Source organism: Catharus ustulatus, chromosome 1 (genome assembly GCF_009819885.2).
Source record: "Catharus ustulatus isolate bCatUst1 chromosome 1, bCatUst1.pri.v2, whole genome shotgun sequence".
Lineage (NCBI taxonomy): Eukaryota > Metazoa > Chordata > Aves > Passeriformes > Turdidae > Catharus > Catharus ustulatus.
The window spans coordinates 119,857,391-119,874,504 of record NC_046221.1 but is presented as its reverse complement, the minus strand read 5'-3'; the positions used below and the strand labels follow the sequence as shown (position 1 = coordinate 119,874,504).

Here is a 17,114-nt window from a genome sequence, read left to right as displayed (position 1 = left end):
AAAGTGCACTCTATAGTCTGGTGCGCCTTATTTGATCTACAAAGTTGCGAATTTTGCCGACTCCCGGGGGGTGCACCTTATAGTCCGGTGCGCCTTATGGTCATGAAATTACTGTAATTATTCTCAACACTCTAATTTGTTCTGTTTTTCTTGGAGTTAGAAATTAAGGAAAAATGCAGAAGTCAAGCTATTTTGTGTTTTCATTTAACACTTATTCCAGTTTGAAAAAATAACAAAAAAAAATTTCCTCTGGGTATTTGAGGGGAACTCTCAAACAATTCGGTGAACAGTCTGAGCAAATTTGACAAATTTCATGCTAGCTGCAACTTTTTCAAGAAAGGTAACCTTAAAAAAATAACTCTAAAGTTGGATCGTGTGAAGAAAACTGCTGAAAGTGTCATCAGAATTTGAGAGCTTTCTGTGATATGCTGCATTCAATTTGGACCCGTTCTTTGAAGAAATTAAGAAAACAAGCTGTGAATAGGCATCAAACTCATATGGAGACAGAGGCTGGTACTGCCTCTGGGGAAGGCAGGGGGCAACATTGACAATAGGAAGGAAATTTACTGTAGGGAACAATATTTGAGTTACAGCTGAAAAATCACATGCTAATCTTCAAGTGTGAGCAATCTAGATTTGAATAGCATGTATAAATGGTCCAGGAAGTGGGAATGGATGGAAAATCTGCAAGACCTCCAGTCAGAGTTTCTGTGGAGCAGTTATGAATTGTCTTGTGTAAGGAGGTTACCAGAGGGTAATGGAACTGATACATTTACATCTGAACAGCTTCCCCAGCATGTGGGATCAGTATTCCTTTAGAGATAGAAGTAGCATTAATTACCCATTGTCATTTCTTGTTATCATAGTTGTTACAGAAACTTTGTGTGCACTTATATTTATTTTTAGGTCTAGTGTGTCTTATTGAAGTTGATTCATGTGCTAGTATGCAATTAATTTAAACAGAGTTAAAGGCAAATATGCATGTAAGAGATAATTCTTGCATCCAAAACCTTACAGAATTGAACCTTTGTTTGTTCGTAGTAAATCTGTCTCCAGTTTTGCTCCAGGGAGTGCTGCCCCGTTGATTACAATAAACTTTAGATTTGGTGACAGTTTAGAAAAATTGAGAGACTATGTTGAGCTCAACATCTAGAGTTTAATTGTAATAAATATTTAATCTCTGGTGTTCTACCATCAGCCTTTTCTAGTGCCAGTGCCTTCTCTGTTAGAATGGACAGTTTTGTCATAGGTCTTCTGTATGCCCAGAATAAATCTGCACTGGCACTGATATGAAAAGCCCTTCCCAGTTTTGAATAATGAGGAAGAAGTTAGTTATGCAGGAACTTTTATAACCAAAGGTAGCTATTAAAAAAAAGTACAGTAATAAAAAACAAAATCACAAACAACCAAACAAAAGTATAGTGGGTTTTCTGAGTGAATGTAAAATCTGCAAGACTAGGCACTCTTTGACATCAATGAAAATCCATCTTGATGTAGTCTTACCTACATTTCATTTCATCACAACTTGCCATACTTTATAGCTTTTCTCTTTTTTTATAGATGTCCCAAAGCATGTCATCAGTATCCTCAAGACATTCTGAAAAAATAGCAATTAGAGAGTAAGTACATGTTAATTTTCATATAAACAGATGGATATGCTTTCAATAAAATAAATGTATAGTTAATGCTACAGTTCTTCTGTTCTTTCTCTGTGGTGAAAAGATGGCTAAATTATAGTGATTTATGCATCAGCTATTGAGCAATCACAGTTGAGCATAAATCAAATTTTATAAAACCTTTTTATAAACAATAAAATGGCCTTTTTGAACTCTGTGCCTTTCTTGAATTCTGTCCTTCATGGGATTTCTAGAATTCTGAGGCTTTTTTTAGGTTACCTTTTTGTTTATCTTTAATCTTGAAGTCATGCTAAGAAAAAGGAAATCTGTTTGTCCTGTATATGCATCGTGCTGCATACCTTCCTGAAGTTTTTGAAGTTCCTGTCTTACTCTAACAGAATGAAATAAAATTAACACAAACATTTTGAATTATCATATACAAACATTTTGTATTATCAATCTGTTAGCAGCTGCATGTAGAATTGTTGCTGGAAAAGAAGTATTCTTGTAAAATGTGAAAGCTACAGACAACTTCTTAATTAATATTTGGCTTATAAATTATTTCAGTAATAGAAAAAATCTTTTGAGACAGAAAACCTGGACAGATTTTTCTGCTAATGTTTTCTGAATTAAACCAATTTCCATTTTTGCTGCAACAAGATCAGCAGGCAAAGTATAATTTTTTCCCCTCTAGCATCTGAAAATTGTTGCCAGTGTCTTGGTATTTGAGGAGGAAGATGATGTGAAAGAATTAATCAGTAGAGATGTTTTTAAGTCAATATAGTCTGTCTTCAAAGTTAAGTCCAGGCAGAAAAGCTTGGAGTATTGTTTATTTAAACTAAAAATGAACTTTAAGGATGATGAGCTAATTTTCTCTAGTTTTACTCAATTAACTGTCTGTGTATCTGTAGTCTCCTCCTCCAGAAAAGTTTTTCATTTTCTTTGCACTTCCTCCGTCGTCCCCAGAGGAGTAGTAATATTTATTCTTAGAGCTTTCTTGTGATCTAATGCTTAATTTGTAGCTATTATAGACTTCATTAATGGGTAAATAATCTACTTCCAATACTTTACACCATGGAACAAGAAGTTTGGAGACAGAAGTTCTTTGAATTCTGTTACTGAAATGAGTAATGAGAACTTGGCTTCTTATGTTACTCTTGTGTCAGGAAGAAGCAGAGTTTTAAAACATTTTTTTTTTGTACAGTTGCCACAGTGGTTTTTTGACCTTTGATCATTTGATCAAAGATGAACGCTTTATCCCTTCTTTGTCTTGTGTGCTTAAAATTTTAAGACTGAAAGCTGCGCAAATGTTTTCCTGTATTTTTCTGTGTTCGAATTTGCTTCAGTTTAAAACAACAAAAGAATGTTTGAGAATGTTTGTAAACACTACTACACAATGATGGTTACCTTAAGTACTGGTGAATAAAAATAATACAAAATTGAAAAATTAGCATTTAGTTAGGTACTTCTGATTTATCTTTTAAAGCAAAACTGACAGTTCTTTTGAGAAAAACAATCTGAGTTGATGGGTGTAGAACATTTCAAAAACACTTGTTGACTTGCTGACTTCAGAAAATAGATGTACATTAATTTCACGATTACAAGCTGCACTGACTATAAGCCGCATCTCCAGGTGTCAGCAACATTTTGTTCTTTGTTCATACACAAGCCGCACCCAATTATAAGCCGCAGCGAGGACCCACGTGCAACAAAGTTGCCAAATAGTAACAGAACCGTGGGATCAGGGGGGCGGGGTTTACTGGCTCGGCTCGGGACGTGAGGGCTCGGCCCACTCGGGGCTGCCGCTCAGCAGGGCTGCTCAGGGCCAGCTGCCGCTGGGCTCGCTCGCCTCAGCCCAGCGCTGCCCCACGGTGGCAGGGGGGCACGGAGCCTGCCAGCACCCGCGGTGGTGGCGGCAGGAGGGAGTCCCCCGCCTTCCCCCCTGCCCCACGCTGCCGGCACAAAGCCTGGCTCCACCCGCTGTGAAACAGAGTAACCAATTTGTAATAATCGCGTAAAACCTGGTTTTACTGGCTGGTGCTTGACTCCGCACCCTGGCTGGCACTTCCGGGGTTGGAAATGTTGGAAAATTATTCACATATTACCTGCCCCTGAGTGTAAGCTGCATTTCCAGGGTGGAAGCAAAATTTTAGTCAAAACGGTGCGGCTTGTAATCGTGAAATTACTGTATATGAGTTAATGTAGGAAGTGGAAATGTCTGCTGCTGTTCAACTTTCTCATGCAATACATGGGAGGGGAAATGTAGTGTAAATAATGTAGTTTTAAGCTTCTGTGCTTTTTTGAGTTAAGTTCTGTGATTTTATTTTTTTCCCCCAGTTTTCAGGTTGGCGATTTGGTTCTCATTATCTTGGATGAAAGGCATGACAACTACGTGTTGTTTACTGTTAGTCCAACCTTGTATTTCTTGCACTCAGAGTCCCTTGCTGCATTGGATCTCAAACCAGGTGAGTGTGGTAAGTGTCAGATTTTTTTTCTAATTATTATCTCCTCTTACAGCTAACACTCTTAACTTTCTAACACTAAATGATTTTTATAAGTGTGTATGTGATAAATGCAAGAAGCATGTAATAGTTGTCAGCTATCTTTGTAGCTTTTGCTACTTGTTCTGATGCAAAATATTTTTCAAAGCTGAACATTTTAAATTAAAAATTTATATAGATGTTAATCTCTTGGAAAATGGGGAAAATATCTGCATCTTCAAAGTAAGCTTTAAAAAAAAAAAAAAAGGGAGAATGTGCCAATTTGATACACACAGAGAGTATGTTAACATTCCCACCAGGCTATTTTAACTACTCACTATAAATAATAGATGAAAAAATGTAGACGACAGTATATGGGAATTTGCAAGCAATATTTTTGGTCATAGTTTTTCCACCAAATTAAAATGGTATTTATTATAAATTTTCAGAGAAGACTTTTTGTTTTTCTTTGTTTATGTTCACATTTACTTTTTTTCCTCCCTTAATTTTCAAGTTTTTTTGTTGGCTTTTTTTTTTGACAGCTATCTAAATTAGCTAAATTGAAATATTTTTAAATGAGGGAAAAGTAATGATTTTCACTAAACCATGAACTACATGAAGTGGATTTATGGAAAAGTCTTTAAACTATCATGGCTTTTTGCAAACCCACCTGTATTCTCAACTTTGTAAAAATGTCTAAGAATATGCATCAAAAGAAAATGTGAATTACAGTAAATTCACGAATACAAGCCGCACGGACTATAAGCCGCATATCCGGTGTGTTGCCAACATTGTTGCCTTTGTTAATAGATAAGCCGCTCCCGGAATATTAGCCGCAATTTAGTTCGCTGCGAACTTTCACAAAGTTGTCATTTAGTAACACAATCGCGGGATCGCCGGGGCTTACTGGCTTACTGCCGACCTCGAAAACATTGTTTCCAAGTGAAAAAAGACACACCCTTTATTTACAAGCCGAAAAAGACAGGAACAATAGTGTGGTCATTTTGCGAGCATTCCCAATGGATCTGCGTTGCCTTTAAACAGCCGCTCAGCCACGCGGGCTGAGCTCCGAGCGGAGCCACATCTCCGTGCTGGCACAGACACCCCGCTCAGCCCCACGGGTGAGCGGCCCCCCCCAGCCCTGTCCCAGCAGGGCGAGCGGCTGCTCTGCCCCTCCCCCTGTGAGCTGAGCGGCCCCCCCCAGCCCTCTCCCAGCAGGGCGAGCGACTGCTCTACCCCTCTCCCAGCAGGGCGAGCGGTTGCTCTACCCCTCTCCCAGCAGGGCGAGAGGTTGCTCTACCCCTCTCCCAGCAGGGCGAGCGGTTGCTCTACCCCTCTCCCAGCAGGGCGAGCAACTGCTCTACCCCCTCTCCCAGCAGGGCGAGCGGTTGCTCTGCCCCTCTCCCTGTGAGCTGAGCGGCCCCCCCCCAGCCCTCTCCCAGCACGGCGAGTGACTGCTCTACCCCTCTCCCAGCAGGGCGAGCGGTTGCTCTACCCCTCTCCCAGCACGGCGAGCGGCTGCTCTACCCCTCTCCCAGCAGGGCGAGCGGCTGCTCTACCCCTCTCCCAGCAGGGCGAGCGGCTGCTCTACCCCTCTCCCAGCAGGGCGAGCGGTTGCTCTACCCCTCTCCCAGCAGGGCGAGCGGTTGCTCTACCCCTCTCCCAGCAGGGCGAGCGGCTGCTCTACCCCTCTCCCAGCAGGGCGAGAGGTTGCTCTACCCCTCTCCCAGCAGGGCGAGCGGCTGCTCTGCCCCTCCCCCTGTGAGCTGAGCGGCCCCCCCCCAGCCCTCTCCCAGCACGGCGAGTGACTGCTCTACCCCTCTCCCAGCACGGCGAGCGGCTGCTCTACCCCTCTCCCAGCAGGGCGAGCAGCCGCTTCATCCTTCTCCCTGCGAGCCTAGCAGCTCCCTCAGCCCTCTCCCTGCAAGCCCAGCCAGCCCTGCAGCCGCACAAGACTGAAAACACTTTAAAAAGTACAGAGAAATATCACACACTTTTATCGAACTGCCGAGGTAACTCGCCGAGGTAACTCACCCCGATAACAACCCCCGCCCCTCAGTAACGCCGCCATCTACAGGCAGGCAATAAGCTGTTCTCTGATTGGTTCATCGTCGGAACAACGGGAAACCATGGATTTCAAAGTGTTTCGGCTCGGGACTGGACTGGTATGATACTAGGTAAGGGCAGATATCACATTTTTGTCCATAGATTAGCCGCACCCAAATATTAGCCGCACTTCCGGGTTTCCACCAAAATTTTTGTCTAATTGCTGCGGCTTGTATTCGTGAAATTACTGTAATTTTAACTTATCAGTGAAAGCCTCTGTTATGGCATGTCACAAGCTGTCAAATAATTTCCCTGAGCAAACTCACTTGTAGATTGCAGTTCGGATGAAAGATGATAGATCTTGAGTAATTGTGTATTCTCCGGAAGACCACTAAGCCCTAACTGGATTCCGAGTTTTCTGAAGGATCTGTCCCATGTGTCATCTGTGAAACATAAGTAAAATACCTGTCTTGATTCCAGGTGTAATATATTCTGAACTGTGGCATTAGTAGTGCATACATAGCTGTGTAAAACACAGTCAACTTTTCTTACTGTTTTTTTTTACATATATAATGTCTAAGCCATGTCAATTTGTATTACTGCAAGTACCTAATTCACTGACCTGTCTGTTTTCAAATAGACTTAGCTTGCTCTAGTCCTTACCAATTGCTGAACAGAGTAATCTCAAATCTGAGAAAACTGCACTTAAAACAAGTATAAAAACTTACCAGTTACCTGAGGGACACATTTGTCACTGTCTCAGTGCTTCAGGAAGCCATGTCTTGATTGTATTCCTGCATTAGAGAAGTAGAGAAAGTCAAATTCAGAACAGTAATTGTATTTGTGATAGGTTAAAAAGGGTATTAGCCTAGGTACTTCAAATTATTATTCTAAGGACCACCAAAATGTTGCATTTAAACCTGATCTTACTTAATGTTTGTTTATTTAAACTGAGAATAAAAATTCTACTTTTAATGCAAATATAATGTAATATCCTGGTACTTGTAGTTGTTTATCCAAAATATTAAATATATTTTTCTCTCTAGCATCGGGTGCATCTAGGAGACCTTGGGTGCTAGGAAAAGTGATGGAAAAGGAATATTGCCAGGCAAAAAAGGTAAGAAAATAGTAATGAGAAATCATTTGTGATTAATAGAGAAGGGAGACAGTATTTTTAAAAGTTGTGAAAAATTCTCTCTGCAGAAGAAGTTAGATGAAAATTGCCCCAAGTTCTGCTATTCATGGTTTTCTTTTGAGTCAGTGAATAGCAAGATTTGGGGAGCCAGAAGAGTTGAATGAGCAGTGGGTTGGGTTATTTGCATCCTCACTATCTAGAGCCTTGCCAGATTTGTAAGGTTCTCCTGAATACTGAGTAGTGGGAATCAGTTTGAGCTTAAAAATACAAAAACCAGTAGAATAATTCCACATTTTAATTTTTTTATTCCTTTTTTGTAGGCACAAAACAGATTCAAAGTTCCTTTGGGTACAAAATTCTACAGAGTGAAAGCAGTACCATGGAACAAGAAAGTATAACACAGCGAAGTTTTAGTTCATTCTGTCTCTATTCTTTTTTGACTTGTCCTTCAGTGCTCGTTCATCGCTCCAAATACCAGGCCATCTTTTTATACTGAGGTCATGTGACAAGATACGTCATTGATGTACTGCTTTTACTTTTTAACAGGTGACATTTTAGAAATTCATCAAAAACTCTGGCCCTAACTGCTTCGATTTTTTTACCCAGATAACTTTAAGAGTGTGGACCAAATGAGTTCATTTTCTCGAAGGGCAACCACATGAAACATGGTTTGTTTGCCATGTGTTAATTGCCTGTTAAATATACATTAGCTTGTATTTAGATGTTAAATGTTAGTTACCATTATTACCAGCATATGTCCTTTTGTGAAATCATTATCAAAGTACTTGCACTCTTTAACAGATTCTTTATATGTGTAAAATTCATCAACTATTTAAAGAGGGTGTTCATTGCATGCAGATAATCATATAATTTTTCTTCAACATGAGTTTGCCTCAGTAGATGAATAAAAATAACTACTGCAGCTTGTTTCATTACATGAAAATGCTCTTTAATGTTAAAAAACCCTTGTAATTTGATGGACTGATTTTGAAAATCAGTCACAGTTAGATCTGCAATCTTCAAAAGCACTTTCGATGGATTGATCACACAGATTCTGAAGGGAAGACACCTGTGCCGTTTATTCAAGTCAGAGCACTTGTTCTTCCCAAGAAAACAGAAGTCTTGTATTAATCTATTTAGAAAAATCATATTGATGAAATTGTATTTCATGGTTGAGTTTCAGGAAAAAACTCATTGTACATTAACCATACAAGAGTCATTTAAGTAACAAATTATTGTAATTGTAAAAGACATGTAGAATTTTAAAACAATAAAGATTTGAAACTGTATGTGTTTGAAGTATTTGTGTGCCTTTAAAAAATACTATTTCCAATATTTATTTCATGTTAATCTGTTGCATCTTCTCTGTGATTTCTCCATCAGTTTCATTTCATAGAAATACCCAAATTTTCTTTGAGAGGTAGTAATTTTCAAAAGCATTTGGGAATTACAAGAATTACCTTGTAATCTTGTAATTACCATAAAAATGAATTTAACTAGACAGAAATTTTAATTTTGTCTGTATATTAAATGGATAAAGGACATTTTTAGTAGTGATACTGCCTACATTTTTTAAATGTAGACTTATTTATTTTATTTTTAATAACAGTATAAAAGGGATGTACTATAAATATGTAGCCAGTAGGAAGTAAAATTATGAGTTCAACTATGAGTTTATGCCTAGGATTCAATCCATAGAATTATTCAGCTGTGATTTATCTTCAGGTGTGGAGTGAAAGAGGAAGGAAAAAGAAACGACCACTGAAAATCTCAGTGCTTCTGCTCATATGTTGCAAATAATATTTCTCTAGACTAATCAGTCCAGAATATCCAGAAACATGTGTATGTTTATTTAAAATTTTGTTCCATAATAATTTTAAGTTCAGATTTTTATGAAATGCATGGGCTTGTAACTGTATCATATCTTTGATTAAATAAATCTGAGACGATCTGTGGAAAACAGAATGTCATTTCATCAAGTTGTATTTTTATCTAGTTGTTTAATTTACTAGTTGATGTACTGAATTTTTAAAATTAGTTTTCAAATGTGTATTGTTCTTCAAGAATTTCGTTACCATAATTGAGTACTGCCCAGTGTCAAATGTGTAAATAGCATAGATCTGCAGGACAAGTTTAATGCATAAAAAAACAAGCCAAAGCAACAACCCATTATGCAATTTTTTTAATACAGTAATTTCACGATTATAAGCCACACCATTTTGACCAAAATTTTGGTCCGAACCCAAAGTGCGGCTTATATACGGACAAAGTACAAAAAGTTGCTGTTTTAGTTCGGAGGACAGGTATCTGCTGAGAAAGGCAGGAACTTCTCTTTGAAATGGAGAATGTAAACCCCCACCCTCCAAATTATTATTATTTTGAAATTAAGGGGCTTTCAGGCAAAGATATGGGAATTAGGAATAACAGTTCTTTTCTAGGGAAATTAAAATAGAAATACAGTACTACAAAGAAACAAACTCCAAACCCTGACAAAGTCAGAGTACAACCTGACACCCCGTCAGGCAGGGTGTTGGTAGCAGTCCCATTAAATGGTGGCTGCATCCTCCTGCGGTGACAGATGTGATTCAGTTGAAGCAGTGCTCCTGTACAAGGTGCAGTTTCCCTCTGGAGGTCCAGTGGTGATGTGGAGAAATCCAGTTTTCCTCTGGAGTCCAGTGGAGAAAGGGGCTCTCTTAGTGTCCCAAAACCTCTATTTTTATCTTGGTAAGAAATGTTGGGTTCTTCCCCTTGGCTGGAGCAGCTTCCAATGGGATGCAGTAATTTTATCAGTCACACAGTGGGACTGAATGGGCCATTAGCAGAAAATGACTCGCTGGAGGAAGGATGGGTTGTGAAAAGATAAAGAGCAATGGCTTGCCTGATTTCAATGGATGGCCCATTAGCAGAATATCTGCCGTTGAGATAAGGATCACTGCCCCCACCCTCAACAGATGGTGATAGAATAGATACCTTTTATCACACTCTGTATTGTAATGTGCGGCTTATAATCAGGTGCAGCTTATGTATGGACAAAGAACGAAAAGTTGTCGACACCTGGAAGTGTGGCTTATACTCAGTGTGGCTTATAATCGTGAAATTACTGTAATTGAATTTTTCATCTTCCGTTAAATGGGAATTCAGTTCTGTCTGCAATTTGGTGCAGTCTTGTTCTTTAAGTCAACTGAGTCACAAGTGTAAAAAGTTGCACACATAGCATAATTCATTTATTTTATTATGCCAAACGTTGAAAAGCCTCCATGTCTTTTACCCCTTGACAAAACTTTCCCAGCCTCAGATGTTACTGCTGTGAATGTTGAGTCTTCCAGGGATTAGTTGTCTCTTGGAAACCATCAGGCTTTGCTAAGAGGCAAATCCTTCCATGTCTGGGGAGGGCAGTTATTCCTTGAGTAACTGCAATGAATCTGTGTATTAACGGGTAGTCCAATTCTATAACATAAGACCGCATTCTTTTGTTATTGAATAGTCTACATCAAAGATAAGTAAAATGGTGCCTAGAATTTTCTCCATGGAGGAAAGGATATGTTGTCAGTAAAGTTCTTCCAAGTTGGATAAAACTGCTAATTTGACAATGGCCCTATATGACAGACTATGTACAAGTGGCACCCCTTTTAGGGCATTAAAAATAAGCATTTTTCTTATATTGTGAGTCATTAAGCTCTAAGGTTTGTCTTTCTGCTTTGTGTTGATGAAATACCATGAAGCTCATTTGTTGCAGGCTCTGAGATGGTGCCCTGAGTGCTGAAGTGAGGTGAGTACAGAACTTGTGCTGAGAATTGACCTCCTTGCCAAAAAACCTCAGAAATTCCTTTATCTTTGTCTATAAAAACAGCTAAATTTTCTGGTCTCGTTTAACTGTTGCCTAGATTAAAAATACATACTTTTAAGCTTATATATGGACAGTAGCAGTGATGATTTATGATACTATGAAAGTTGGCTTGATTTCTAGTTTAAGATAAAAAGACATGACTGAGGTTTATATAACTTAGTAACACATGAACAATATATGAAAGTGAACTTGGGAAGCACCTAAATAAATTGGTTAAAATAAAGTGCTGTAATGCAAACTATGAGGGAAGAAAAACTCCTTCCCTGCTGATATCTGCCACTTAAAAGGATGCCAGGATGTATCTGTTATTGTTACATGACATCATATTTTTAAAATATAAATAAACAGCAGTGGCTTTGGGTTTTAGGAATATTTGTCATGTGTTTCATTTTATAATCCTTATGTATATTCAAAATGGAAATTCTGTCAAACAAACTCCTAATGTATTCAGTAATGATTCTGAACAGTCATTGAGAAAAATGTAGTTTACATTTTTTTTGTATGTCACAGCCTTACTAGTTCTTGAAAGTATGTTTGTTATGTACCACCTATGTGCTTCATCTTGCTCCATAATAAAACTTTGTGTATAGCTATATAATTTGGATGAGGAGCATGGTCAGGAGGGATGGGGGGGAGTTGGAGGATAAATTTGATGATCTCAAATTTCCCTAATTCTTTTGTGGAGCAGCATGTTGGAAACTTAGCAAATACTAAAAATAAAAGCCTCTTGTGCTACTGCTAATACATGTTTATTCAAAAGTCTGGCTTTGGAGAGAGGAAACTTATTTTTCTGAACTGTCGAAAGGAAAATGAATGGTAGAGAACATTGATTGAAAGCAAATGCTGTCCTGCAGACTTAACACAGAAAGGATGTGATAATTTAAAAGGGATTTTTTCCAATGTTCCTGGAAAGCTATATCCATTTGAATACTGAGAAGCATATCAGATTTTGCACTGCTCTGCAGTTGGTCTCCTGTCAGGAGTTTGTGCTGTTTAGAATTCAGCTGTGTTGCGTTTGAATCTTAAGGCTGTCTGAGCAGGACCATTTTTACACTGAAGCATGCACTTTTCCCTAAGTTACCTATGTTACATAGTAGAACTGGGAAGTCTGCCCTCTGCAGAATTTTATGTGCCTTTTTTGCAGTGCTAGTTTTCTTTGTGATCTACACTGCACCCTTGTTTTGTGGAGTTTAGCTAGAAGCCAGATTGGCTGCAAGCAGCTATGGCAAAAATTGATTAGTATTTTGGAGTGCTGTTTCATTCCTATAATTTTTTCATTAATCAATTGCAATGCAGGGAATTACTGCGTAGGTGTCAAATTAATAATTTCAGAGTTGGAGCATTCTCTATTAAATGAACTTCCTTGCCTTCTCAAACCTTTTAAACTTCAGTGATCTATCTCAGTGCTGTATTTTAAGGTCACTGATGTCTTTAGCTCACTTTACACACCATTCTGCAGTCCTGAAGCAGCGATGATAAATGATAAAGAGTAAACAGTTACTTCCTTTAGCACTCACTCTATTAACACTCACTCATATTAACAACATCCACATAAAATATTGAGTAGCATGGGAAAGTCTAGTCCCCAGACTCCAAATACTGACTAAGAATTGAGTTTGATGTTGATGCTCTCAAGCAGCATCAGATTTATAAAACAGTTAAGGTTGTAAGGAACCTTCTGAGGTTCTCTTGCCCAGCTCTGCTGTGGCTGGAATCCTGGGATGTTTTTAATAAAGGTCTTAAGTTTGCAATTAATTTGGCAATTGAAGGTTCACAACATTCAATTTAGTCCTTTGCAAGCTGAGTTGAAACTGCTATTGTCATTTGAGTAGTTTTTAAATTCTCCTGGTTTTCTGTTTCAGTTTTCTGAAATTATCGTGGGCAGCATCCTTGCTTTCCTTTTCTTGACTTTAGCTTCTTGGACTGAAATTCTCTGTCTGACTTTTTAGGCAAAATTACTTAGTAGCAGATTTTCTTTCTGCTGTGGGAGGAGCTAGTTTCTTACTTCCTAGTAAAAAATTTGTAGTGTTTGCAAAAGGGTGTTAACGAAGAACTTTTTTTCGCCGTGCACAGATTAGTAAATTGGGTTTCTGCCCCAGATCTCTACATGAGATCTGCTATTCTGAACGCGTGAATGCGTGCTTGTGCACGCAGCTTTAGCAAATACTGCAACAGGCACCAACTTTGCGTTACTTACATGTGCTGGGAGAATTCAAGGTGCAGAAAAATTTTATAAAATAAGTAATGCCTCATTTTTATTTTCTAGTGAAGATTAGGTACAGAGCTATGAGCTACATATAATCAAAACATTCTTGCTCTGTTGGAATTAAAATGGTAGAAAAAGGTTATATTGACTACAGTACTGAAGATTGTAAATAACAAGTGGTACTTTTTTAGAATGGATAGCTTTTTAAGCTTCAGAAGATACTTTTTTATATAACTACAGAAAAAAAAGCTATTTCTTTTCAATTGAAATCAGCTGACTAAAACCAACTGTCTGCTTTTAAAAGGCTGTAAGTTAGAAATAGCCTTTTTTGGTATATATTACAGCCTTTTTTGGTATATACCACAATTTCTTGAATTGGACTGGAGTAATTTTTCAGTGATTGTATTTCTAAAAGTATTTGATCAACAAAACAACTAAGCAGTAAAATATTCTCTTTTAATTTTAGACCATGTAATACTAAGAATATTTCTATTCCTTGTGTTTGTAGCTCTTACTTAGAAGTGAATTTTTGGAAGCTCAAATATTTTGCACAGATATGATTAGTGCAATTAAATATTCTTCTGTTGACCTCCCAGCACTACATTGTAGAGTTTGAAAAAAAAAAAATTCCAATTTAACAGTAGAATAACAATAGAACAGTGTTGCTACTCTGGAACAGCAGATCTTTGGAACCTAGGAATAGGATAGGGTGACTGCTAATGGTTTTACACTAAAAGAGGGGCCAGATAAAAACAATGTTTTATGATGAGGATGACGGAACACTGGAATAGGTTGCCCAGAGAGGTGGTGCATGCCCTGCAGACATTCAGTGTCAGACTGGATGGGGCTTTGAGCAGCCTGATCTAGTTGAAGATGTCCACTTACATTGTGTGGGGGTTGGACTAGATATCCTTTAGAAAGATCCTGCCAATCCAGAATATTCCACAAATCTGTGTATGATTACAATAAGTGTGTATATGCTGTGGTGGCATATGCTTCAATTTTGGCAATTTCTGAGCACTGAAAAATTGAGAAATGTCAGATTATGACTGCTTGTCAAACTTGGATTTTATATGCCTGAGGATGCACTTTTCAATTAGTTAATTAGGTGCTCTTTTCCTGTGCTTGTGGTTCCACATCTGTTCTCAGTTGCTCATCAAAACCTTGCTTTGAACATATGATTACATTCTTGTCCTTTTTATGGTGGCAATTTCTGAGCAGAATGCTTGCTATGTGTCTCTTACGTAAGACCTGAGTTTCTCCACATAATTTACTTATTTTTGGTACTGGACAACCAGGGTGACCAATTTGAGATACTTGGGCTGCTCTTTCAGACCATAGTAGTTTTGTGTTTTCACATCCTGTGCTCTCACCATTTTGCTCTCTCCATTATGTAAGCAAGAAGGTAAAGCAGTGTGTTCAAAGGCATATGACACTTCATGTAAAACTTACAGCCTTACTTCTCTGCCCTGTTTGATACTTAAGATTCTCAGGCGCCTCTGGAAACTATGTGTCGGTATCTGTGTGGGTTGGTTCTTACTCTGTAAAACTGTTTTCCATATTAATGCAAGACACACAGCTGTAGTGTGGTGTATCTGTTAAATCACATACTTAGTGCTTTTCTTTGACTCAGACCTAATACACAAAAAATCAACTTTTTGCAATTGTGTACCTGAAAATGGTGATTTATTTTTTGTGGACTTTGATTTGATTTCTGTCTAGAGATCTGCATTATTCAACTTGTTATAAAACTTTCATAATGTGTTTTTTTAGAAGTAAGAGGAAAAAAATCAATCTCAGTGCTTCTCCATCTGCTGAATTATATCTCTGCTAAGCTACAATAGGGTCATCTTGAACTTTCAGTTTTTGTTTCTATTGTCACCTAAAAATCATCTTGAGAAATTTTGTTGAAGTTATCACCCAATACTGCACAGGATGAGCCTTAATTCTTACATGGTGCCTTTGGACTGTATATTTTAATCTTTCCTCTTCTGCCTTTTTAGTGTTGCTTGTCCTCTTCCCAACGCTTCAGTAAGAGGAACTTACAACTGACAGCTCAAGTCCATTCCCTGTATCCCTCTATGGTTAAATGAAGCAAATGTGTTCATCTCATTGAGTAGATGAATCACATTTTCCATTGCACGTAAGTAATTTAACCTATTCAGTGGTGACCAAAAAAATGTTGTGCAGAAGCTTTGCAGCGCTGGTGCTGGAGCTGGTTGGTTAGTGTGTAGTACAAAGTTCTTTTTTGGAAAATCTCAACACAGTGTGGTCTGGCATGAAAGGGGGCATCTGCTCTTGAGGGAAGACACCTCACTTCTGACTGCTGAGCCATTGATTAAATAGCTTTCTCCAAGGGGTCTTAGTTTTTGGGGTTTCCTTGGGTTGTTAGGGTTTTTCTCCTGAACTGCAAGAATTATCCATCAAAAGGGCAGTGCTTTCTGTGCACAGGAGTAGCTGTTTTGTAGGCATTGGCAGCACCACTCTCTTGCCTACAAAACATTCTTACAACAAATATTTTAATGGATAGGTTAGAAACTATGAGAAGGTGAGATAGTAAATAGTCTAATTTTCTTTAACTATTCAAAAATAAGTGCATTTTAAACTTTTCAACCAACTTATTTTATTATGTTGTGTTCCTTTACCTATTAGACAGTGTCTTATTTATTGGTTTTGTGTTTCTCAAGGAACTGAAATCAATACATCTATTATATCTTTTGTTTTAAACAACAGGCTATAACAGTTTATTCTGCAGGAACATTTTGGGATGTCACAGACTCTCAGCCTAGCTTGGATAATTCTGTAATTTCACTGGCAATCAAATTTTGAGACAAAAATCAACATTTTAGAAATGGCATTGTCTGTTCCATCCTTGCTTCCTACAACAGCTGTAGAGGATGAAGTCATAAACCTATTCAGATGTTCAGTGCATAATTTGATTTTTTTTCCTAACTATAGAAATTTTTGTTCAAGCATCCTCGATATTGATACAGAGAACCAAAATTATACTAGGAAGTATTATTTTTATTGTAAGGAAAATATGTCTGAAAAGTATGTCTTGTACTTCTAAGCATAAATTAATAGGAAGGGAATGTAAAGAAGGGGTTGTTCTGTCATCACCCAGTAGATGTTCTTGGAAACTTGATTTAAAAGTTGAGGTGAGAAAAATTACTAATCTACTCAGTTGGATTAATTGCCACATTTCTCATTTGCTGAACTTTACATTTTGACTAGTGATAAAAGAATATCCTTTAGAGTTTGATAACCATCTTCACTGGTAACTTTTTCCTTTCTACTTGCCACAGAATTTGCATCACCTTTCATAAATATTCCTCACCTGCCCTTTATGTTTCCAGTTTCTCCAAATTTGTTATATTTAGCTTGTTTAATTTGTTATATTTAACTTGTTTAATGATTTCTCTGGGTTGGTGCGATTTTTTTTTTTTTCTTGGGGAATTTCTGCAGAAACTGAGTTGTTTGCAATGGGCTGGATGTTGTTTTCCTTTATGGCTTTACTTTGCATGTTCAGTAAATGTGTCACAAAGGAGGGAGTGGATGTTGGATGTGTGCTCAGGAGCAGTGGACCTCCTTGGGATCAGAACTCTGATGCTGACAATGGCCTGTGATCATACAGCACAAGGTCACAGGCAGGTTCTTTAGGACACTGATTTGCTGCAGGTCTTTCCTCACATTGATCCAGGCTTCTGTGGCTGTTCTGACCCTGGATGTAGGGGTGAGGAACACAACATCAGGAAGAGGAGGGGGGTTGAAATAGCTGTACCAG

The 17,114-nt window shown here is 38.2% G+C and overlaps 1 protein-coding gene across 1 annotated transcript in view; it reads left to right on the top strand.

Moving 5' to 3' along the window:
• The window catches only part of RB1CC1 (RB1 inducible coiled-coil 1), a 68,532-nt gene extending 59,966 nt beyond the window's left edge, over positions 1-8,566 (top strand). The window contains exons 21-24 of the mRNA XM_033062566.2: positions 1,561-1,619; positions 3,954-4,090; positions 7,189-7,259; positions 7,598-8,566. Of these exons, the coding sequence (XP_032918457.1) occupies positions 1,561-1,619; positions 3,954-4,090; positions 7,189-7,259; positions 7,598-7,675 (345 nt within the window). The 3' untranslated portion in view covers positions 7,676-8,566. The remainder of the gene's footprint in view (positions 1-1,560; positions 1,620-3,953; positions 4,091-7,188; positions 7,260-7,597) is intronic.
• The last annotated feature ends 8,548 nt before the right edge of the window (positions 8,567-17,114 follow it).